Source organism: Bombina bombina, chromosome 4 (assembly GCF_027579735.1).
Source record: "Bombina bombina isolate aBomBom1 chromosome 4, aBomBom1.pri, whole genome shotgun sequence".
NCBI lineage: Eukaryota > Metazoa > Chordata > Amphibia > Anura > Bombinatoridae > Bombina > Bombina bombina.
In genome coordinates this window covers 523,780,689-523,800,408 of record NC_069502.1, presented here as the reverse complement: position 1 = coordinate 523,800,408, position 19,720 = coordinate 523,780,689, and the positions used below count along the sequence as shown (strand labels likewise).

The 19,720-nt window shown below is 38.8% G+C and overlaps 1 protein-coding gene across 1 annotated transcript in view; it reads right to left on the bottom strand.

Moving 5' to 3' along the window:
• Positions 1–2,764: 2,764 nt before the first annotated feature.
• LOC128656513 (CD109 antigen-like) overlaps positions 2,765–19,720 on the bottom strand; it is a 212,883-nt gene continuing 195,927 nt past the window's right edge. Inside the window, exons 31-33 of the mRNA XM_053710441.1 lie at positions 13,201–13,348; positions 7,646–7,748; positions 2,765–3,296 (exon numbers count right to left, since the gene is read on the bottom strand). Of these exons, the coding sequence (XP_053566416.1) occupies positions 3,061–3,296; positions 7,646–7,748; positions 13,201–13,348 (487 nt within the window). The 3' untranslated portion in view covers positions 2,765–3,060. The remainder of the gene's footprint in view (positions 3,297–7,645; positions 7,749–13,200; positions 13,349–19,720) is intronic.

The window sequence follows — 19,720 nt, the reverse complement described above, 5'->3', positions numbered from 1 at the left end:
CCTACCCTATTCTAAATTACAAAAGTAATCAGCTCTATTACCAGCCCTTAAAAGGGCTTTTTGTGGGGCATTGCCCCTAAGTAATCAGCTCTTTTACCTGTAAAAAAAAATACAACCCCCCCAACATTACAACCCACCACCCACATACCCCTACTTTAACCCACCCAAACCCCCCTTAAAAAACCTATCACTAACCCCCTGAAGATTTCCCTACCTTGAGTCGTCATCACTCAGCCGAGCCAAAGTCTTCATCCAATCCGGGCGATGTGGTCCTCCATCCGGTAGAAGTCTTGATCCAAGCGGCCAAGAAGAGGTCTTCCACCCGGGCGATGTCTTCTTCCAAGTGGCATCTTCTATCTTCTGTCTTCCGGATCCATCTTCATCCCGCCGACGCAGAACATCCTCCTTCCCCAATGGACTAACGATGAATGAAGGTTCCTTTAAGGGACGTCATCCAAGAAGATGGCGTCCCTCGAATTCCGATTGGCTGATAGGATTCTATCAGCCAATCGGAATTAAGGAAGGAAAAATCTGATTAGCTGATTCAATCAGCCAATCAGATTGAAGTTCAATCCGATTGGCTGATCCAATCAGCCAATCAGATTGAGCTCGCATTCTATTGACTGTTCCGATCAGCCAATAGAATGCAAGCTCAATCTGATTGGCTGATTGAATCAGCCAATCAGATTTTTCCTACCTTAATTCCAATTGACTGGTAGAATCCTATCAGCCAATCGGAATTTGAGGGACGCCATCTTGGATGACGTCCCTTAAAGGAATCTTCATTCGTCGTTAGTCCGTCGGGGAAGGAGGATGTTCCGCGTCGGCAGGATGAAGATGGATCCAGAAGACAGAAGATAAAAGAGCTGATTACTTTGGGGCAATGCCCCGCAAAAAGCCCTTTTAAGGGCTGGTAATAGAGTTGATTACTTTTGTATTTTAGAATAGGGTAGGGAATTTTTTTATTTTGTTTTTTTTTTAAATTTTATTAGGGGGCTTAGATTAGGTGTAATTAGATCAAAATTATTGTAATAATTTTTTATTTTTTGTAATTTAGTGTTTGTTTGTTTGTTTTTTATTATAGATTAGTTTATTTAATGGTATTTTAGTTTAGCTAATTGTAGGTAATTTATTTAATTAATTTAATGATAGTGTAGTGTTAGGTTTATTTGTAACTTAGGTTAGGATTTATTTTACATGTAATTTTGTAATTATTTTAACAAGGTAGCTATTAAATAGTTAATAACTATTTAATAGCTATTGTACCTAGTTAAAATAAATACAAAGTTGCCTGTAAAATAAATAAAAATCCTAAAATAGCTACAATGTAATTATTATTTATATTGTAGCTATATTAGGGTTTATTTTATAGGTAAGTATTTAGTTTTAAATAGGAATAATTTATTTAATAATAGGAATATTATTTAGTTTAATTTAAATTATATTTATGTTAGGGGGGTGTTAGGGTTAGGGTTAGACTTATGTTTAGGGGTTAATACATTTATTATAGTAGTGGCGACGTTGCGGGCGGGAGATTAGGGGTTAATAATTGTAGGTAGGTGGCGGCGATGTTAGGGAGGGCAGATTAGGGGTTAATAATATTTATTATAGTGTTTGCGAGGCGGGAGTGCGGCGGTTTAGGGATTAATACATTTATTATAGTGGCGGCGAGGTCCGGTCGGCAGATTAGGGGTTAATACTTGTAGTTAGGTTGCGGCGATGTTGGGGGGGGCAGATTAGGGGTTAATAAATATAATGTAGGGTTCGGCGATGTTAGGGACAGCAGATTAGGGGTTCATAGGGATAATGTAGGTGGCGGTGGTGTCTGGTCGGCAGATTAGGAGTTAATAATAAAATGCAGGTGTCAGCGATAGCGGGGGCGGCAGATTAGGGTTTAATTAGTGTAAGGTTAGGGGTCTTTTGACTCAGGGTTCATGTTAGGGTGTTAGGTATAGACTTAGAGAGTGTTTCCCCATAGGAAACAATGGGGCTGCGTTAGGAGCTGAACGCTGCTTTTATGCAGGTGTTAGGTTTTTTTTCAGCCCAAACTGCCCCATTGTTTCCTACGGGGATATCGTGCACGAGTACGTTTTGCCAGCTTACCGCTAACGTAAGCAATGCTAGTATTGAGGATTGAAGTGGAGCTAAATTATGCTCAACGCTCCCTTTTCTGAGCCTAACGCAGACACTCAGACAACTCTCAATACCAGCGTTGTTAAAAGGGTGCGCTGGGAAAAAAAAACAGCGTTAGCTACGCGGGTCTTTACCGACAAAAATCTAGCCGAATGTGTTTTCCTTCTTCTAGGGCGGCCTTTGGTATGAAAGTCCTTCAGGATAATTATTTGCATAATGGTTACTTTTTCATAGCATGATCTTTGCTCTTTTTGTGTTTTATTGGGGTTGTGGATTGTCTTTTAGTGAAAAAGATGTTTTTTAAATCCCTCCCTTTATGTTTCAGTACTCGTAAACTTCACTGCTTGGGTATAAGTTCCCAAAAGCAATGGATTGTGGACTTCTCAGGTTAAGGAATCTTTTCCGCCTCCTAGTTGTAGGAAAGAGTACTTCCCAGGAGTAATGGATTGTGGACTCTTACCACCATAAAATAAATGAATTTATCAGGTAAGCATAAATTTTTTCATTAACGTATAAAGTGTTTATTGTCTTTCAATTATTGGCTGAATGGAATTAGGGTTGCCAAGTCTTAGTAAAGTATTTTTTAGTAATGTAAACATTCTCCAAAATGGAAATAAAAGGCAGAAAGCTGTAAAAGCCTACAGAAATACTTTATTGTCCGAATTATATTTAAAAACAACATTTTGCTATGCTTTCTAAAAATAAATATCCTTTTCACTGAGCCCATGACAAATGTTGTAACCATTATTATACAGCATGTTTTTTTTTTTTGCTTTTTTTAAATGCTTCCGTATCAACAACCACATATGTACAACTGTTAAAATATATTAACCAAAATATATTTCTTCAAATATTTTTACTGCCCTACAGTTACATAATATATTCTTGTAAAGATCAGAACAAATTATTATTAATGGCTTATAGTTACTAAATAAATACTCTGTATATACACAGTGTAAAGAAGCAAATAAAAAACATTTTTGGCGAGCTCGCACTGCTGGTTGTAGTGGTTAGAGGGGTTTGATTGGCTTGAGTGGTTAGAGTGGTTACAGTTGCTGTCACTTCAACATTGGATCTACACGCAGAGCAGTTAAAACCACAGAAGTCACAAGTGGAAATCTTCATCATGGTCTGGGAATTATAAGTTCTTGTTGCTGTATTTCCTGAAATAAATTAAAAATCTCATTAAATTGGCCCTACTCATTAGCCTATAAAATAAACTGGAATATACAATGGATTAATTCTGGGAAATATAAGACCTATATAGAATATAGGACATTTTAATAGCCATGTTTAGCATTAAAAAGTATAAGACCATATAGAGCTTGATGCCCCATGTTTCTGGCGAGCCTTCAGACTCGCTGGAAACACAAGTTATGAAGCAGCGGTCTAAAGGCCACTGCTCCATAACCTGTTCGCCTGCTCTGAGGTGGCAGACAGACATCGCCAGAAATCAACCCGATCAAATACGATCGGGTTGATTGACACCCCCTGCTAGCGGCCAATTGGCCATGAATCTGCAGGGGGCAGCATTGCACCAGCAGTTCACAGGAACTGCTGGTGCAGTGATAAATGCCAAGAGCGTATGCTGTCTGCATTTATCGATGTGCAGCGGACATTATCCGCAATATCGGATTATGTCCGCTCACACAATGATAATTCAGCCCCCATGTGCCAGAAAGGGATTTTAATTTTGTTTAAAGGGGCAAGCAATATAAGTCCTAAAATTATTGATAGCTTATCTCAAGTACCACTAAACGGGAGAGATTCCATGTATTTTCTGTTAGCTGTTTGCTAGGTTTGCCATTGTTGTTCCTTTAGGTAAATCATATAAATCTGGTCCTTGAGGATTGGAGTTCAGATACAGTGGGCTAGATTCATAGATGCTGCTGAGGGGTCTCATTGTACACCTAAGATCATGTTTGTATTTAATCGAGGATCATTTCAATGGGCGTTTTTGGGTGTTTAGGGCATTCTTGAGGTGTGGTCAGGATTTTTCATCTAAACAGCTATTCAACATGTGGGATATTTAAAAACAAGATTGCCTGTGTGGAGTACCTCAACTCAAGGTCATGCCTTCAAGCTGTTTTATATATAAATGTAATTTTTTCTTGAACTTTTTTATAGTTTTTTTTTTATTCATATAAAGCGGGCTGTTTTATATAGTATGTCATTTTTATTTGTTTTAATTTGTTTGTTTTCTAATATTTTTTTGTAATATTTTTGTGATGTCTGTATCCTTGACAGTGAATGAAGTTCGATGCTACAGGAAGTTGTAAGATATAAGTAGCTGCATTGATTTCAGTGTAGCTGATCTCGCCACTTGCTGCTCTGATGAGGGGTGGGTACAAATTGTTGAATCTCATAATTTTCAAGCACCAATGTTGTAGCGAGTTTTTCAAGCAAGATATTGGTTTCACCCACATATTCTTATGAAACTAAACCATTGGTTAAGCGACTGCTAGTTGATTATCAGTTATAGTGTGACAGTTCAAAAGTATAGCTATTAGGATGTAGGGTGTGTGGTCTAAATCAAGCTTCATGGCCCTATGGAGATTTGGTTATAGTCATGTTTAATCTGCGTAAAGTAAGCGTTTTTCAAAATATGGTTTCCATGTTATAGAACTTGAAATCCTCTTTATACATGTAATTCAAGTGTACAATTTTTTATCACTGTCATTAAAATAAGCTTCCTGAATATGCAGCCTGGTAATCAGTGATTGTGTAATCAATACGATTCTCATGTTTTATACACTTAATGAAATTAGACATCTTATCCGTTCCATGGTGTTAAATACAGACAATTGGATTTGGAACTATGTTACTACATAGAATATTGTTGAAAAACCAAAATGCACTGGGTCAACATGAGTAGTGCAGGTTAACTTTTGTTTGGTTTATAAGCTTCTTATTGATGAAGTTCAGTGTTAGGATTGGTAGGGTTAGGGCATATATTTATTAAATCTAAACAGATAGGTTCCGTAGCTTCAATAAGAGGTGTTTCCTACATTTTCAATTGACAAGAAGAGAATAATAAAAGTATGAAGTCATACGCTAACCCAACATGAAAATATGAATATTTCACATTGCAATGTACTTCACATAGCAGAATATGTTCTAATTATTTGTAATCACATATATATATATATATATATATATATATATATATGCTTGGTTTTTCCATCAGGAAAATACTCTATGCCACACAGCCAGGTCACTCAAGGTGTGGATGGAAGACCAACAGATCAAGACCAATTTCCAGACCTGAACCTCATTGAAAACCTCTGGAATGTGATCAAGATGAAGAAGAATGGTCACAAGCCATCAAACAAAGCTGAGCTGCTTGAATTTTTGCATCAGGAGTGGCATAAAGTCACCCGACAGCAATGTGAGTTACTGGTGGAGAACATGCTAAGACGCATGAAAGCTGTTATTTAAAATCAGGGTTATTTCATCAAATATTGAATTCTGAAATCTTGCTAAGTTAAAACATTAGTATTGTGTTGTTTAAAAATAATTATGAACTTGTTTTTTTGTATTATTCAAGGTCTGAAAATACTGCATATTTTTGTTATTTTGATCAGTTGTCATTTTCTGCAAATAAATGCTCTAAAAGAAAATATTTTTATTTGGAATTTGGGAGAAATGTTGTCAGTAGATTCAAGAATAAAACAAAAATGTTAATTTTACTTAAACACATACCTATAAATAGTAAAACCAGAGAAACTGATATTTTTGCAGCAGTCTTTTAAAAAAAAATTCTGTTTGTGTGTGTGTGTATATACAGTATCCCACAAAAGTGAATAAACCCCTCACATTTTTATAAACATTTTATTATATCTTTTCATGTGACAACACTGAAGAAATGACACTTTGCTACCATGTAAAGTAGTGAGTGTACAGCCTGTATAACAGTGTAAATTTGCTGTCCCCTCAAAATAACTCAACACACAGCCATTAATGTCTAAACCGTTGGCAACAAAAGTAAGTACACCCCTAAGTGGAAATGTCCAAATTGGGCCCAATTACCCATTTTCCCTCCTCGGTGTCATGTGAGTCGTTAGTGTTACAAGGTCTCAGGTGTGAATTGGGAGCAGGTGTGTTAAATTTGGTATTATCACTCTCACACCCTCTCATACTGGTCACTGAAAGTTCAACATGGCACCTCATTGCAAAGAACTCTCTGAGGATCTGAAAAAATTGTTGCTCTACATAAAGATGGGCTAAGCTATAAGAAGATTGCCAAGATCCTGAAACTGAGCTGCAGCATGGTGGGCAAGACCATACAGCAGTTTCACAGGACAGGTTCCACTCAGAACAGGTCTCGCTATGGTCGACCAAAGAAGTTGAGTGCACATGTTCAGCATCATATCCAGAGATTGTCTTTGGGAAATAGACATATGAGTGCTGCCAGCATTGCTGAAGAGGTTGAAGGGGTGGGGGGTCAGCCTGCCAGTGCTCAGACCATACGCCGCACACTGCATCAAATTGGTCTGCATGGCTGTCGTCCCAGAAGGAAGCCTCTTCTAAAGATGATGCACAAGAAAGCCTGCAAACAGTTTGCTGAAGAGAAGCAGACTAAGGAAATGGATTACTGGAACCATGTCCTGTGGTCCTATGAGACCAAGATACACTTATTTGGTTCAGATGGTGTCAAGCGTGTGTGGCAGAAACCAGGTAAGGAGTACAAAAACAAGTGTGTCTTGCCTACAGTCAAGCATGGTGGTGGGAGTGTCATGGTCTGGGCCTGCATGAGTGCTGCCGGCACTGGGATGCTACAGTTCATTGAGGGAACCATGAAAACCTGTGACATACTAAAGCAGAGCATGATCCCCTCCCTTCGGAGACTGGGCTGCAGGGCAGTATTTTAACATGATAATGACCCCAAACACACCTCCAAGATGACCACTGGCTTGATAAAGAAGCTGAGGGTAAAGGTGATGGACTGGCCAAGCATGTCTCCAGACCTAACCCTATTGAGCATTTCTGGGGCATTCTCAAATGGAAGGTGGGGGAGCGCAAAGTCTCTAACATCCACCAGCTCTGTGATGTCATCATGGAGGAGTGGAAGAGGATTCCAGTGGCAACCTGTAAAGCTCTGGTGAACTCCATGCCCAAGAGGGTTAAGGCAGTGCTGGAAAATAATGGTGGCCACACAAAATATTGAGACTTTGGGCCCAATTTTGAATATTTCCACTTAGGGGTGTACTCACTTTTGTTGCCAACGGTTTAGACAATAATGGCTGTATTGAGTTATTTTGAGGGGACAGCAAATTTACACTCACTACTTAAAATTGTAGCAAAGGATCATTTCTTCAGTGTTGTCACATGAAAAGATATAATAAAATATTTACAAAAATGTGAGGGGTGTACTCACTTTTGTGGGATACTGTATATATATATATATATATATATATATATATATATATATATATATATATATATATATAAAATACATGACAAAACAAAGATTCCATATTAGTGGTCAACCTTTCCAATTTATCAAACTTACTTGGTTTGTAATAATCTAATATCTTGACCACTGCATCTTGAGAAGCTGCAACTTTAGCTGTACGAACCATTGGAACAGTTACACAAACTTGAGTTTCTGTAATCTAAATAAAGTGGGTAAAACATGTTCACTTTAGATATAATGTAAAATATATTTAATCTGGGTTATTTTAAACATACATATTCTAATCAGATAAGGTTCTAAACATCAATATGAGTATATATTTGCAAAATTTAATTAATTTCATATTCAACTCATTGTCATGTGTCTATAATGGATTTAATTTACTGCAAGTAATTATAGATTCAATTTATTGTTGATAAAAAAAATTCTAGATTTATTTACACTGTAAATACATGTGCTTCATCCTCAGAACATGAAAAAATTAACATACATGCATAAAAATAGAAATTGTATTAACCGATAGACCAGTGTTTAAAAATTCCAGTTCTCAAGAATAGGCCAGTTACTTCCTTTCTGGGCCTCTTCAGTGTCTTAATTTTAACCATCTCCATTACACTTAAGCTGTGGAAATAATATTTAAATCTGGTCCATTAGGGTTCTCTGAGAACTGGAGCTGAGAAAGGCAACACAAGAAAACTAAGCACCCACACTACACTATACTGTTTTACCCCCTAAACCGCCGCTCCCGTTGCCCCCCACACCTAAATAAAGTTAATACCCCCTAAACCGCCGTTCCTGGACCCCGCCGCCACCTACATTATATGTATTACCCCCTAAACCGCCGCTCCCGGAGCCCCCCGCACCTACATAAAGTTATTATCCCCTAAACCGCTGCTCCTGGACCCCACCGCAACTATAATAAATATATTAACCCCTAAACCGCTGCTCCCGGACCCTGCCGCCACCTACATTATATCTATTAACCCCTAATCTGCCGCCCCCTATACCGCCGCAACCTATATTAAAGTTATTAACCCATATCCTGCAGATCCTGGACCCCGCCGCAACTAAATAAATTGTTTAACCCTTAAACCACCGCTCCCGGACCCCGCCGCAACTAAATTAAATGTTTAACCCCTAAACCGCCGCTCCTGGACCCCGCCGCCACCTATATTAAACTTATTAACCCCTAAACCTAAATCTAACACTACCTACCACTACAGCACCTACCACTACAGCATATTTTATTTAGGTTGCATGATTTATTTTATTACTTTATCTTTTAACCTCTGGCAAAAAGCCTACTAAAAACATAACAAAATAGGATACTGTGAGATAGCATTAATAATTAGTATCCAGGGCCAGCAATATCATAAGGCAAACCAAGCTGCTGCCTAGGTTGCAGATACGGAAATGCTCAGCAAGGTCATTGGATGATATCCGCTTCTAGGTGCACGGCTTCTGTTCACCATGTGTAAGTTAGAATGCTTCATGCACTAGCAGCAAAACATTGTAAGAATGTCCTAGAGTTTTTTTCTGTTTTTGTTTTTACTTCTTCTTTAATACTGTATGCTGTACTCCTGATCTAGTTGATCAGCAGCATTTACAACTCCCCTTGGTCCACTGTAACTACTGGCATTACACATCTACCAAAATGTAGCACTTTGTCCAACTTCCATAGGCCTAGATTTGGAGTTCGGCGGTAAAAGGGCTGTTAACGCTCCGGGGGCTTTTTTCTGGCCGCACCATAAATTTAACTCTGGTATCGAGAGTTTAAACAAATGCTGCGTTAGGCTCCAAAAAAGGAGCGTAGAGCATTTTTACCGCAAATGCAACTCTCGATACCAGAGTTGCTTACGGACGCGGCCAGCCTCAAAAACGTGCTCGTGCACGATTCTCCCATAGGAAACAATGGGGCTGTTTGAGCTGAAAAAAAACCTAACACCTGCAAAAAAGCAGCGTTCAGCTCCTAACGCAGCCCCATTGTTTCCTATGGGGAAACACTTCCTACGTCTGCACCTAACACTCTAACATGTACCCCGAGTCTAAACACCCCTAACCTTACACTTATTAACCCCTAATCTGCTGCCCCCGCTATCGCTGACACCTGCATATTTTTTTAACCCCTAATCTGCCGCTCCGTAAACCGCCGCAACCTACGTTATCCCTATGTACCCCTAATCTGCTGCCCTAACATCGCCGACCCCTATATTATATTTATTAACCCCTAATCTGCCCCCCTCAACGTCGCCGACACCTGCCTACACTTATTAACTCCTAATCTGCCGAGCGGACCTGAGCGCTACTATAATAAAGTTATTAACCCCTAATCCGCCTCACTAACCCTATCATAAATAGTATTAACCCCTAATCTGCCCTCCCTAACATCGCCGACACCTACCTTCAATTATTAACCCCTAATCTGCCGAGCGGACCTCACCGCTACTATAATAAATGTATTAACCCCTAAAGCTAAGTCTAACCCTAACACTAACACCCCCCCTAAATTAAATATAATTTTAATCTAACGAAATAAATTAACTCTTATTAAATAACTTATTCCTATTTAAAGCTAAATACTTACCTGTAAAATAAATCCTAATATAGCTACAATATAAATTATAATTATATTATAGCTATTTTAGGATTAATATTTATTTTACAGGCAACTTTTTAATTATTTTAACCAGGTACAATAGCTATTAAATAGTTAAGAACTATTTAATAGTTACCTAGTTAAAATAATAACAAATTTACCTGTAAAATAAATCCTAACCTAAGATATAATTAAACCTAACACTACCCTATCAATAAATTAATTAAATAAACTACCTACAATTACCTACAATTAACCTAACACTACACTATCAATAAATTAATTAAACACAATTGCTACAAATAAATACAATTAAATAAACTAGCTAAAGTACAAAAAATAAAAAAGAACTAAGTTACAAAAAATAATAAAATATTTACAAACATAAGAAAAATATTACAACAATTTTAAACTAATTACACCTACTCTAAGCCCCCTAATAAAATAACAAAGACCCCCAAAATAAAAAATTCCCTACCCTATTCTAAATTAAAAAAGTTACAAGCTCTTTTACCTTACCAGCCCTGAACAGGGCCCTTTGCGGGGCATGCCCCAAGGATTTCAGCTCTTTTGCCTGTAAAAAAAAACATACCATACCCCCCCCAACATTACAACCCACCACCCACATACCCCTAATCTAACCCAAACCCCCCTTAAATAAACCTAACACTAAGCCCCTGAAGATCTTCCTACCTTGTCTTCACCATACCAGGTTCACCGATCCGTCCTGGCTCCAACATCTTCATCCAACCCAAGCGGGGGTTGGCGATCCATCATCCGGTGCTGAAGAGGTCCAGAAGAGGCTCCAAAGTCTTCCTCCTATCCGGCAAGAAGAGGACATCTGGACCGGCAAACATCTTCTCCAAGCGGCATCTTCAATCTTCTTCCATCCGGTGCGGAGCGGGTCCATCTTGAAGCAGGCGACGCGGATCCATCCTCTTCTTCCATTGTCTCCCGACGAATGACGGTTCCTTTAAGGGACGTCATCCAAGATGGCGTCCCTCGAATTCCGATTGGCTGATAGGATTCTATCAGCCAATCGGAATTAAGGTAGGAATTTTCTGATTGGCTGATGGAATCAGCCAATCAGAATCAAGTTCAATCCGATTGGCTGATCCAATCAGCCAATCAGATTGAGCTCGCATTCTATTGGCTGTTCCGATCAGCCAATAGAATGCGAGCTCAATCTGATTGGCTGATTGGATCAGCTCCAACATCTTCATCCAACCCAAGCGGGGGTTGGTGATCCATCATCCGGTGCTGAAGAGGTCCAGAAGACAAGGTAGGAAGATCTTCAGGGGCTTAGTGTTAGGTTTATTTAAGGGGGGTTTGGGTTAGATTAGGGGTATGTGGGTGGTGGGTTGTAATGTTGGGGGGGGTATGGTATGTTTTTTTTTACAGGCAAAAGAGCTGAAATCCTTGGGGCATGCCCCGCAAAGGGCCCTGTTCAGGGCTGGTAAGGTAAAAGAGCTTGTAACTTTTTTAATTTAGAATAGGGTAGGGAATTTTTTATTTTGGGGGTCTTTGTTATTTTATTAGGGGGCTTAGAGTAGGTGTAATTAGTTTAAAATTGTTGTAATATTTTTCTTATGTTTGTAAATATTTTATTATTTTTTGTAACTTAGTTCTTTTTTATTTTTTGTACTTTAGCTAGTTTATTTAATTGTATTTATTTGTAGCAATTGTGTTTAATTAATTTATTGATAGTGTAGTGTTAGGTTAATTGTAGGTAATTGTAGGTAGTTTATTTAATTAATTTATTGATAGGGTAGTGTTTAATTATATCTTAGGTTAGGATTTATTTTACAGGTAAATTTGTTATTATTTTAACTAGGTAACTATTAAATAGTTCTTAACTATTTAATAGCTATTGTACCTAGTTAAAATAAATACCAAGTTGCCTGTAAAATAAATATTAATCCTAAAATAGCTATAATATAATTATAATTTATATTGTAGCTATATTAGGATTTATTTTACAGGTAAGTATTTAGCTTTAAATAGGAATCATTTATTTAATAAGAGTTAATTTATTTCGTTAGATTAAAATTATATTTAAGTTAGGGGGGTGTTAGTGTTAGGGTTAGACTTAGCTTTAGGGGTTAATCAATTTATTAGAATAGCGGTGAGCTCCGGTCGTCAGATTATGGGTTAATAATTGAAGTTAGGTGTCGGCGATGTTAGGGAGGGCAGATTAGGGGGTTAATAATATTTATGATAGGGTGGGGTCGGCGGTGTTAGGGGTAGCAGATTAGGGGTACATAGGGATAACGTAGGTGGCAGCGCTTTGCGGTCGGAAGATTAGGGGTTAATTATTTTAAGTAGCTGGCGGCGACGTTGTGGGGGGCAGGTTAGGGGTTAATAAATGTAATACAGGGGTCGGCGGGGTTAGGGGCAGCAGATTAGGGGTACATAAGTATAACGTAGGTGGCGGTCGGCAGATTAGGGGTTAAAAATTTAAATCGAGTGGCGGCGATGTGGGGGGAGCTCGGTTTAGGGGTACATAGGTAGTTTATGGGTGTTAGTGTACTTTAGGGTACAGTAGTTAAGAGCTTTATGAACCGGCGTTAGCCCAGAAAGCTCTTAACTCCTGCTATTTTCAGGCGGCTGGAATTTTGTCGTTAGAGCTCTAACGCTCACTTCAGAAACGACTCTAAATACCGGCGTTAGAAAGATCCCATTGAAAAGATAGGATACGCAAATGGCGTAGGGGGATCTGCGGTATGGAAAAGTCGCGGCTGAAAAGTGAGCGTTAGACCCTTTAATCACGGACTCCAAATACCGGCGGTAGCCTAAAACCAGCGTTAGGAGCCTCTAACGCTGGTTTTGACGGCTACCGCCGAACTCCAAATCTAGGCCATATGCTCTCTGGTAGCATACATGTACCTATCACTTTACAGGTGCCAGCTCTCCTTCCCACCCACATAAATGGTCAACATCTTAGTGTAGTATAAACAACTAGTTTCTATATTTCACAATTTATGTAGTTGCTTTGTTTTGATGTTTGTTGAAAGAAACCAAATAAAGTTTAGCTTTAACATAGTTTAGAACTCACTGAATCAAAGTACAGATACACTTTGTCATCTTTCTTTTCCACCATTTTAAGAGATCCTTGTATAAGTATTCCATCTGAGCTTAATGTGAATCCACTGAGATATTCAACCTCTAAAAGAACCATGCCACTCTCACGTCCATCCACAGTGCTGTGAAAGAAAATAAACAACTTTAATTCACTATTACAGAACTATTTCTTTTCAATTTAAAACAACCAAAATTAAATTCAGAAGTTAAATTTCGGTGGAACAGTTTATCAGACCTACCTCAGAACAGGTAACCATTAAAAAGTATGAATCTCTCATACTTCACACACAACTAAAACTGTCTACCTGGATAACTGAAACTAGAATTGTAAGGCTTACACCTGTTGTTGCATTATTTATGGCTGCTCAATATAATTTATTGGAGTAAGCTGAATAAACCAGATGTTGACTAGTGGGATAAACCAGAAATTTAGGACATCCTGACATAACGTATTAACAAGCATGACTTTATATATATATATATATATATATATATATATATATATATATATATATATATATATATATATATATATATATATATATATATATATATATATACACACATATATATAAATAACAATATATATTATATAAAAGATGAGCATGAGTGAAAGACACGGGCACTCTAACTTCAGGACTTTGTATATCACAATATATGGGGTCTGCTGCAAAAAGCCTTATTAGTTATCGCTCACGCTAACCTGACACTGCGCTAGATCAACTGCACTGAAGCTGAAGGTGCATTAGGAATAGTTTACATTCCTGTGTTCTTCACATAGAAGAAAATGTTCTTTTTATTTTTAAATAGATATTTCTATTTATATATCTGTATATTTTTTGTAAACTGTATATTTAACCCTGTCCGGCTGCTCTGATGAGGCAGACAGGAATCGCCACAATTCAACCCGATCGAGTACGATCAGGTTTATTGACACCTCCCTGCTGGCGGTCGATTGGCCGCGAGTCTGCAGGGGGCGGCGTTGCACCAGCAGCTCTTGTGAGCTGCTGGTGCAATGCTGAATACGGAGATCAGGATCAGGTCCGCAAGACCATTGATAATTCGACCTCATTGAGAGATAGATATTGTATATACCATTGTATGTGGAAATATTTATTTAAAAATAAAAAGAACACTTTCTTCTATGTGAAGAACATAATAATTTCAAGTATTTATATTCAAAACACATTGAAACATATTAAAAATTAAAAATGATATTGCATGTTTCAAGGTATTTTATTGGGAATGGCTCAAAAGTATGTGTGTGTGTGTATATATATATATATATATATATATATATATACAGTGGGGAAAAAAATATTTAGTCAGCCACCAATTGTGCAAGTTCTCCCACTTAAGAAGATGAGAGAGGCCTGTAATTTTCATCATAGGTATACCTCAACTATGAGAGACAAAATGTGGAAACAAATCCAGACAATCACATTGTCTGATTTGGAAAGAATTTATTTGCAAATTATGGTGGAAAATAAGTATTTGGTCACCTACAAACAAGCAAGATTTCTGGCTCTCACATAACTGTATCTTCTTCTTTAAGAGGCTCCTCTGTCCTCCACTCATTACCTGCATTAATGGCACCTGTTTGAACTTGTTATCAGTATAAAAGACACCTGTCCACAACCTCAAACAGTCACACTCCAAACTCCACTATGGTGAAGACCAAAGAGCTGTCGAAGGACACCAGAAACAAAAGTGTAGCCCTGCACCAGGCTGGAAAGACTGAATCTGCAATAGGCAAGCAGCTTGGTGTGAAGAAATCAACTGTGGGAGCAATAATTAGAAAATGGAAGACATACAAGACCACTGATAATCTCCCTCCATCTGGTGCTCCATGCAAGATCTCACCCTATGGGGTCAAAATGATCACAAGAACGGTGAGCAAATATCCCAGAACCACATGTGGGGACCTAGTGAATGACCTGCAGAGAGCTGGACCAACGTAACAGAGGCTACCATCAGTAACACACTACGCTGCCAGGGACTCAGATCCTGCATTGCCAGACGTGTCCCCCTGCTTAAGCCAGTACATGTCCGGGCCCGTCTGAAGTATGCTAGAGAGCATTTGGATGATCCAGAAGCGGATTGGGAGAATGTCATATGGTCAGATGAAACCAAAGTAGAACTGTTTGGTAGAAACACAACTTGTCGTGTTTGGAGGAGAGAGAACACCATACCTACTGTGAAGCATGGGGGTGGCAACATCATGCTTTGGGGCTGTTTCTCTGCAAAGGGAACAGGACGACTAATCCGTGTACATGAAAGAACGAATGGGGCCATGTATCGTGACATTTTGAGTGCAAACCTCCTTTCATCAGCAAGGGCATTGAAGATGAAATGTGGCTGGGTCTTTCAGCATGACAATGATCCCAAACACACCGCCCGGGCAATGAAGGAGTGGCTTCGTAAGAAGCATTTCAAGGTCCTGGAGTGGCCTAGCCAGTCTCCAGATCTCAACCCCATAGAAAACCTTTGGAGGGAGTTTAAAGTCCGTGTTGCCCAGCGACAGCCCCAAAACATCACTGCTCTAGAGGAGATCTGCATGCAGGAATGGGCCAACATACCAGCAACAGTGTGTGACAACCTTGTGAAGACTTACAGAAAACGTTTGACCTCTGTCATTGCCAACAAAAGATACTTAACAAAATATTGAGATGAACTTTTGATATTGACCAAATACTTATTTTCCACCATAATTTGCAAATAAATTCTTTCCAAATCAGACAATGTGATTGTCTGGATTTGTTTCCACATTTTGTCTCTCATAGTTGAGGTATACCTATGATGAAAATTACAGGCCTCTCTCATCTTCTTAAGTGGGAGAACTTGCACAATTGGTGGCTGACTAAATACTTTTTTTCCCCACTGTATATATATTTAGAGAGAGAGAGTATATATATATATATATATATATATATATATATATATATATATATATATTTATTTATATATATATATATATATATATATATATATATATACTGTATACACATTTGTGTGTATGTGTGAACATATTTACACATATAGGCCTCTATGTATCAAGTCGTCTACTTACCTGCATTCGCCGGCCCAATACGCTCGCCTAAGCTCGCCTACCATCGCCGCCGTGGACCTGAATACGTTCGCCAAAGTTATCAAGAAAGCTGTCAAGAAGCCGCGAACCAAGTACGGAGCAAAGAGCAGTGGACTGTTGTTAACTGACAGCAATCGATCTCGCTGCTCATCGGCTCCTTTGCAGCTTTCTTGCTAGCCTGTCACTAAGCACCCACACTACACTATACTGTTTTACCCCCTAAACCGCCGCTCCCGGAGCCCCCCACACCTAAATAAAGTTAATACCCCCTATACCGCCGCTCCTGGACCCCGCCGCCACCTACATTATATGTATTACCCCCTAAACCGCCGCTCCCGGAGCCCCCCGCACCTACATAAAGTTATTACCCCCTAAACCGCTGCTCCTGGACCCCACCGCAACTATAATAAATATATTAACCCCTAAACCGCTGCTCCCGGACCCTGCCACCACCTACATTATATCTATTAACCCCTAATCTGCCGCCCCCTATACCGCCGCCACCTATATTAAAGTTATTAACCCATATCCTGCAGATCCTGGACCCCGCCGCAACTAAATAAATTGTTTAACCCTTAAACCACCGCTCCCGGACCCCGCCGCAACTAAATTAAATGTTTAACCCCTAAACCGCCGCTCCCGGACCCCGCCGCCACCTATATTAAACTTATTAACCCCTAAGCCTAAGTCTAACACTAACACTAACACCCCCCTAACTTAAATATTATTTAAATAAATCTAAATACATATTACAATTATTAACTAAATTATTCTTATTTAAAACTAAATACTTACCTGTAAAATAAACCCTAAAATAGCTACAATATAACTAATAATTATATTGTAGCTATTTTAGGATTTATTTTTATTTTACAGGCAACTTTGTATTTATTTTAAGTAGGTACAATAGCTATTAAATAGTTATTAAATATTTAATAGCTACCTAGTTAAAATAGCTACAAAATTACCTGTAAAATAAATCCTAACCTAAGTTACAAATACGCCTAACACTACACTATCATTAAATTAATTAAATACAATTATCTAAAATTAAATACAATTAAATAAATTAAACTATAGTACAAAAAAAAAACCCCCACTAAATTACGGAAAAAAAAAATACAAGAACTTTAAACTAATTACACCTAATCTAAGCCCCCTAATAAAATAAAAAATCCCCCCAAAATAATAAAATGCCCTACCCTATACTAAATTACAAAGTAATCAGCTCTTTTACCAGCCCTTAAAATGGCTTTTTGCGGGGCATTGCCCCAAAGTAATCAGCTCTTTTACCTGTAAAAAAAAATACAACCCTCCCCAACATTACAACCCACCACCCACACACCCCTACTCTAAAACCCACCCAAACCCCCCCTTAAAAAACCTAACACTGACCCCCTGAAGATCCCCCTACCTTGAGCCATGTTCACCCAGCCGGGCCGAATTCTTCATCCAAGCGGGGCAGAAGAGGTCCTCTATCTGACCGAAGTTTTCATCCAAGAAGTGTCTTCTATCTTCAATCATCCGGAGCGGAGCAGAGCCATCTTCCATCCAGCCGACGCGGAGCCATCTTCTTCCAACGACGTCCTAACACCGAATGCCTGGTCCTTTAAATGACGTCATCCAAGATGGCGTCCCTCGAATTCTGATTGGCTGATATGATTCTATCAGCCAATCTGAATTAAGGTAGGAAAAATCCGATTGGTTGATTTAATCAGCCAATCGGATTGAAATTCAATGCAAGGTCAATTCTATTGGCTGATCCAATCAGCCAATCGGATTGAACTTCAATCCGATTAGCTGATTAAATCAACCAATCTGATTTTTCCTACCTTAATTCCGATTGGCTGATAGAATCCTATCAGCCAATCGGAATTCGAGGGACGCAATCTTGGATGACATCATTTAAAGGACCAGGCATTCGGTGTTAGGACGTCGTTGCAAGAAGATGGCTCCGCGTCGGCTGGATGGAAGATGGCTCCGCTCCGGATGATTGAAGATAGAAGGCGCCGCTTGGATGAAGACTTTGCCAGGATGGAGGACCTCTTCTGCTCCACTTGGATGAAGAACTCGGCCCGGCTGGGTGAACACGGCTCAAGGTAGGGGGATCTTCAGGGGGTTAGTGTTAGTTTTTTTAAGGGGGGTTTGGGTGGGTTTTAGAGTAGGGGTGTGTGGGTGGTGGGTTATAATGTTGGGGGGGTTGTATTTTTTTTACAGGTAAAAGAGCTGATTACTTTGGGGCAATGCCCCGCAAAAAGCCCTTTTAAGGGCTGGTAAAAGAGCTGATTACTTTGTAATTTAGTATAGGGTAGGGCATTTTATTATTTTGGGGGGCTTTTTTATTTTATTAGGGGGCTTAGATTAGGTGTAATTAGTTTAAAGTTCTTGTAAAAAAATTTAAATTTTTGTAATTTAGTGGGGTTTTTTGTTCTATAGTTTAGTTTATTGAATTGTATTTTAGTTTAGATAATTGTAGGTAATTTATTTAATTCATTTATTGGTAGTGTAGTGTTAGGTGTATTTGTAACTTAGGTTAGGATTTATTTTACAGGTAATTTTGTAATTATTTTAACTAGGTAGCTATTAAATAGTTATTAACTGTTTAATAGCTACTGTACCTATTTAAAATAAATACAAAGTTGCCTGTAAAATAAAAATAAATCCTAAAATAGCTAAAATATAATTATTAGTTATATTGTAGCTATTTTAGGGTTTATTTTACAGGTAAGTATTTAGTTTTAAATAGGAATAATTTAGTTAATAATTGTAATATGTATTTAGATTTATTTAAATAATATTTAAGTTAGGGGGGTGTTAGTGTTAGTGTTAGACTAAGGTTTAGGGGTTAATAAGTTTAATATAGGTGGCGGCGGGGTCCGGGAGCGACGGTTTAGGGGTTAAACATTTAATTTAGTTGCAGCGGGGTCCGGGAGCGGCGGTTTAGGGGTTAAACAATTTATTTAGTTGTGGTGGGGTCCGGATCAGCAGGATAGGGGTTAATAACTTTATGTAGGTGGCGGCAGTATAGGGGGCGGCAGATTAGGGGTTAATAGGTATAATGTAGGTGGCGTCGGCGTCCGGGAGCAGAGGTTTAGGGGGTTAATATATTTATTATAGTTGTGGCGGGGTCCAGGAGTGGCGGTTTAGGGGGTAATAACTTTATTTAGGTTGCGGCGGTGTAGGGGGGGGCAGATTAGGGGTATTTAGACTCGGGGTACATGTTAGGGTGTTAGGTGCAGACATCTCCCATAGAAATCAATGGGATATCGGGCAGCAGCGAATATGAGCTTTCGCTGCTGTCAGACTCCCATTGATTCCTATGGGATCCGCCGCCTCCAGGGCCAGAATAGTGCCGAGCGTACCTGCTAGTTATTTGATAACTAGCAAAAGTAGTCAGATAGTGCCA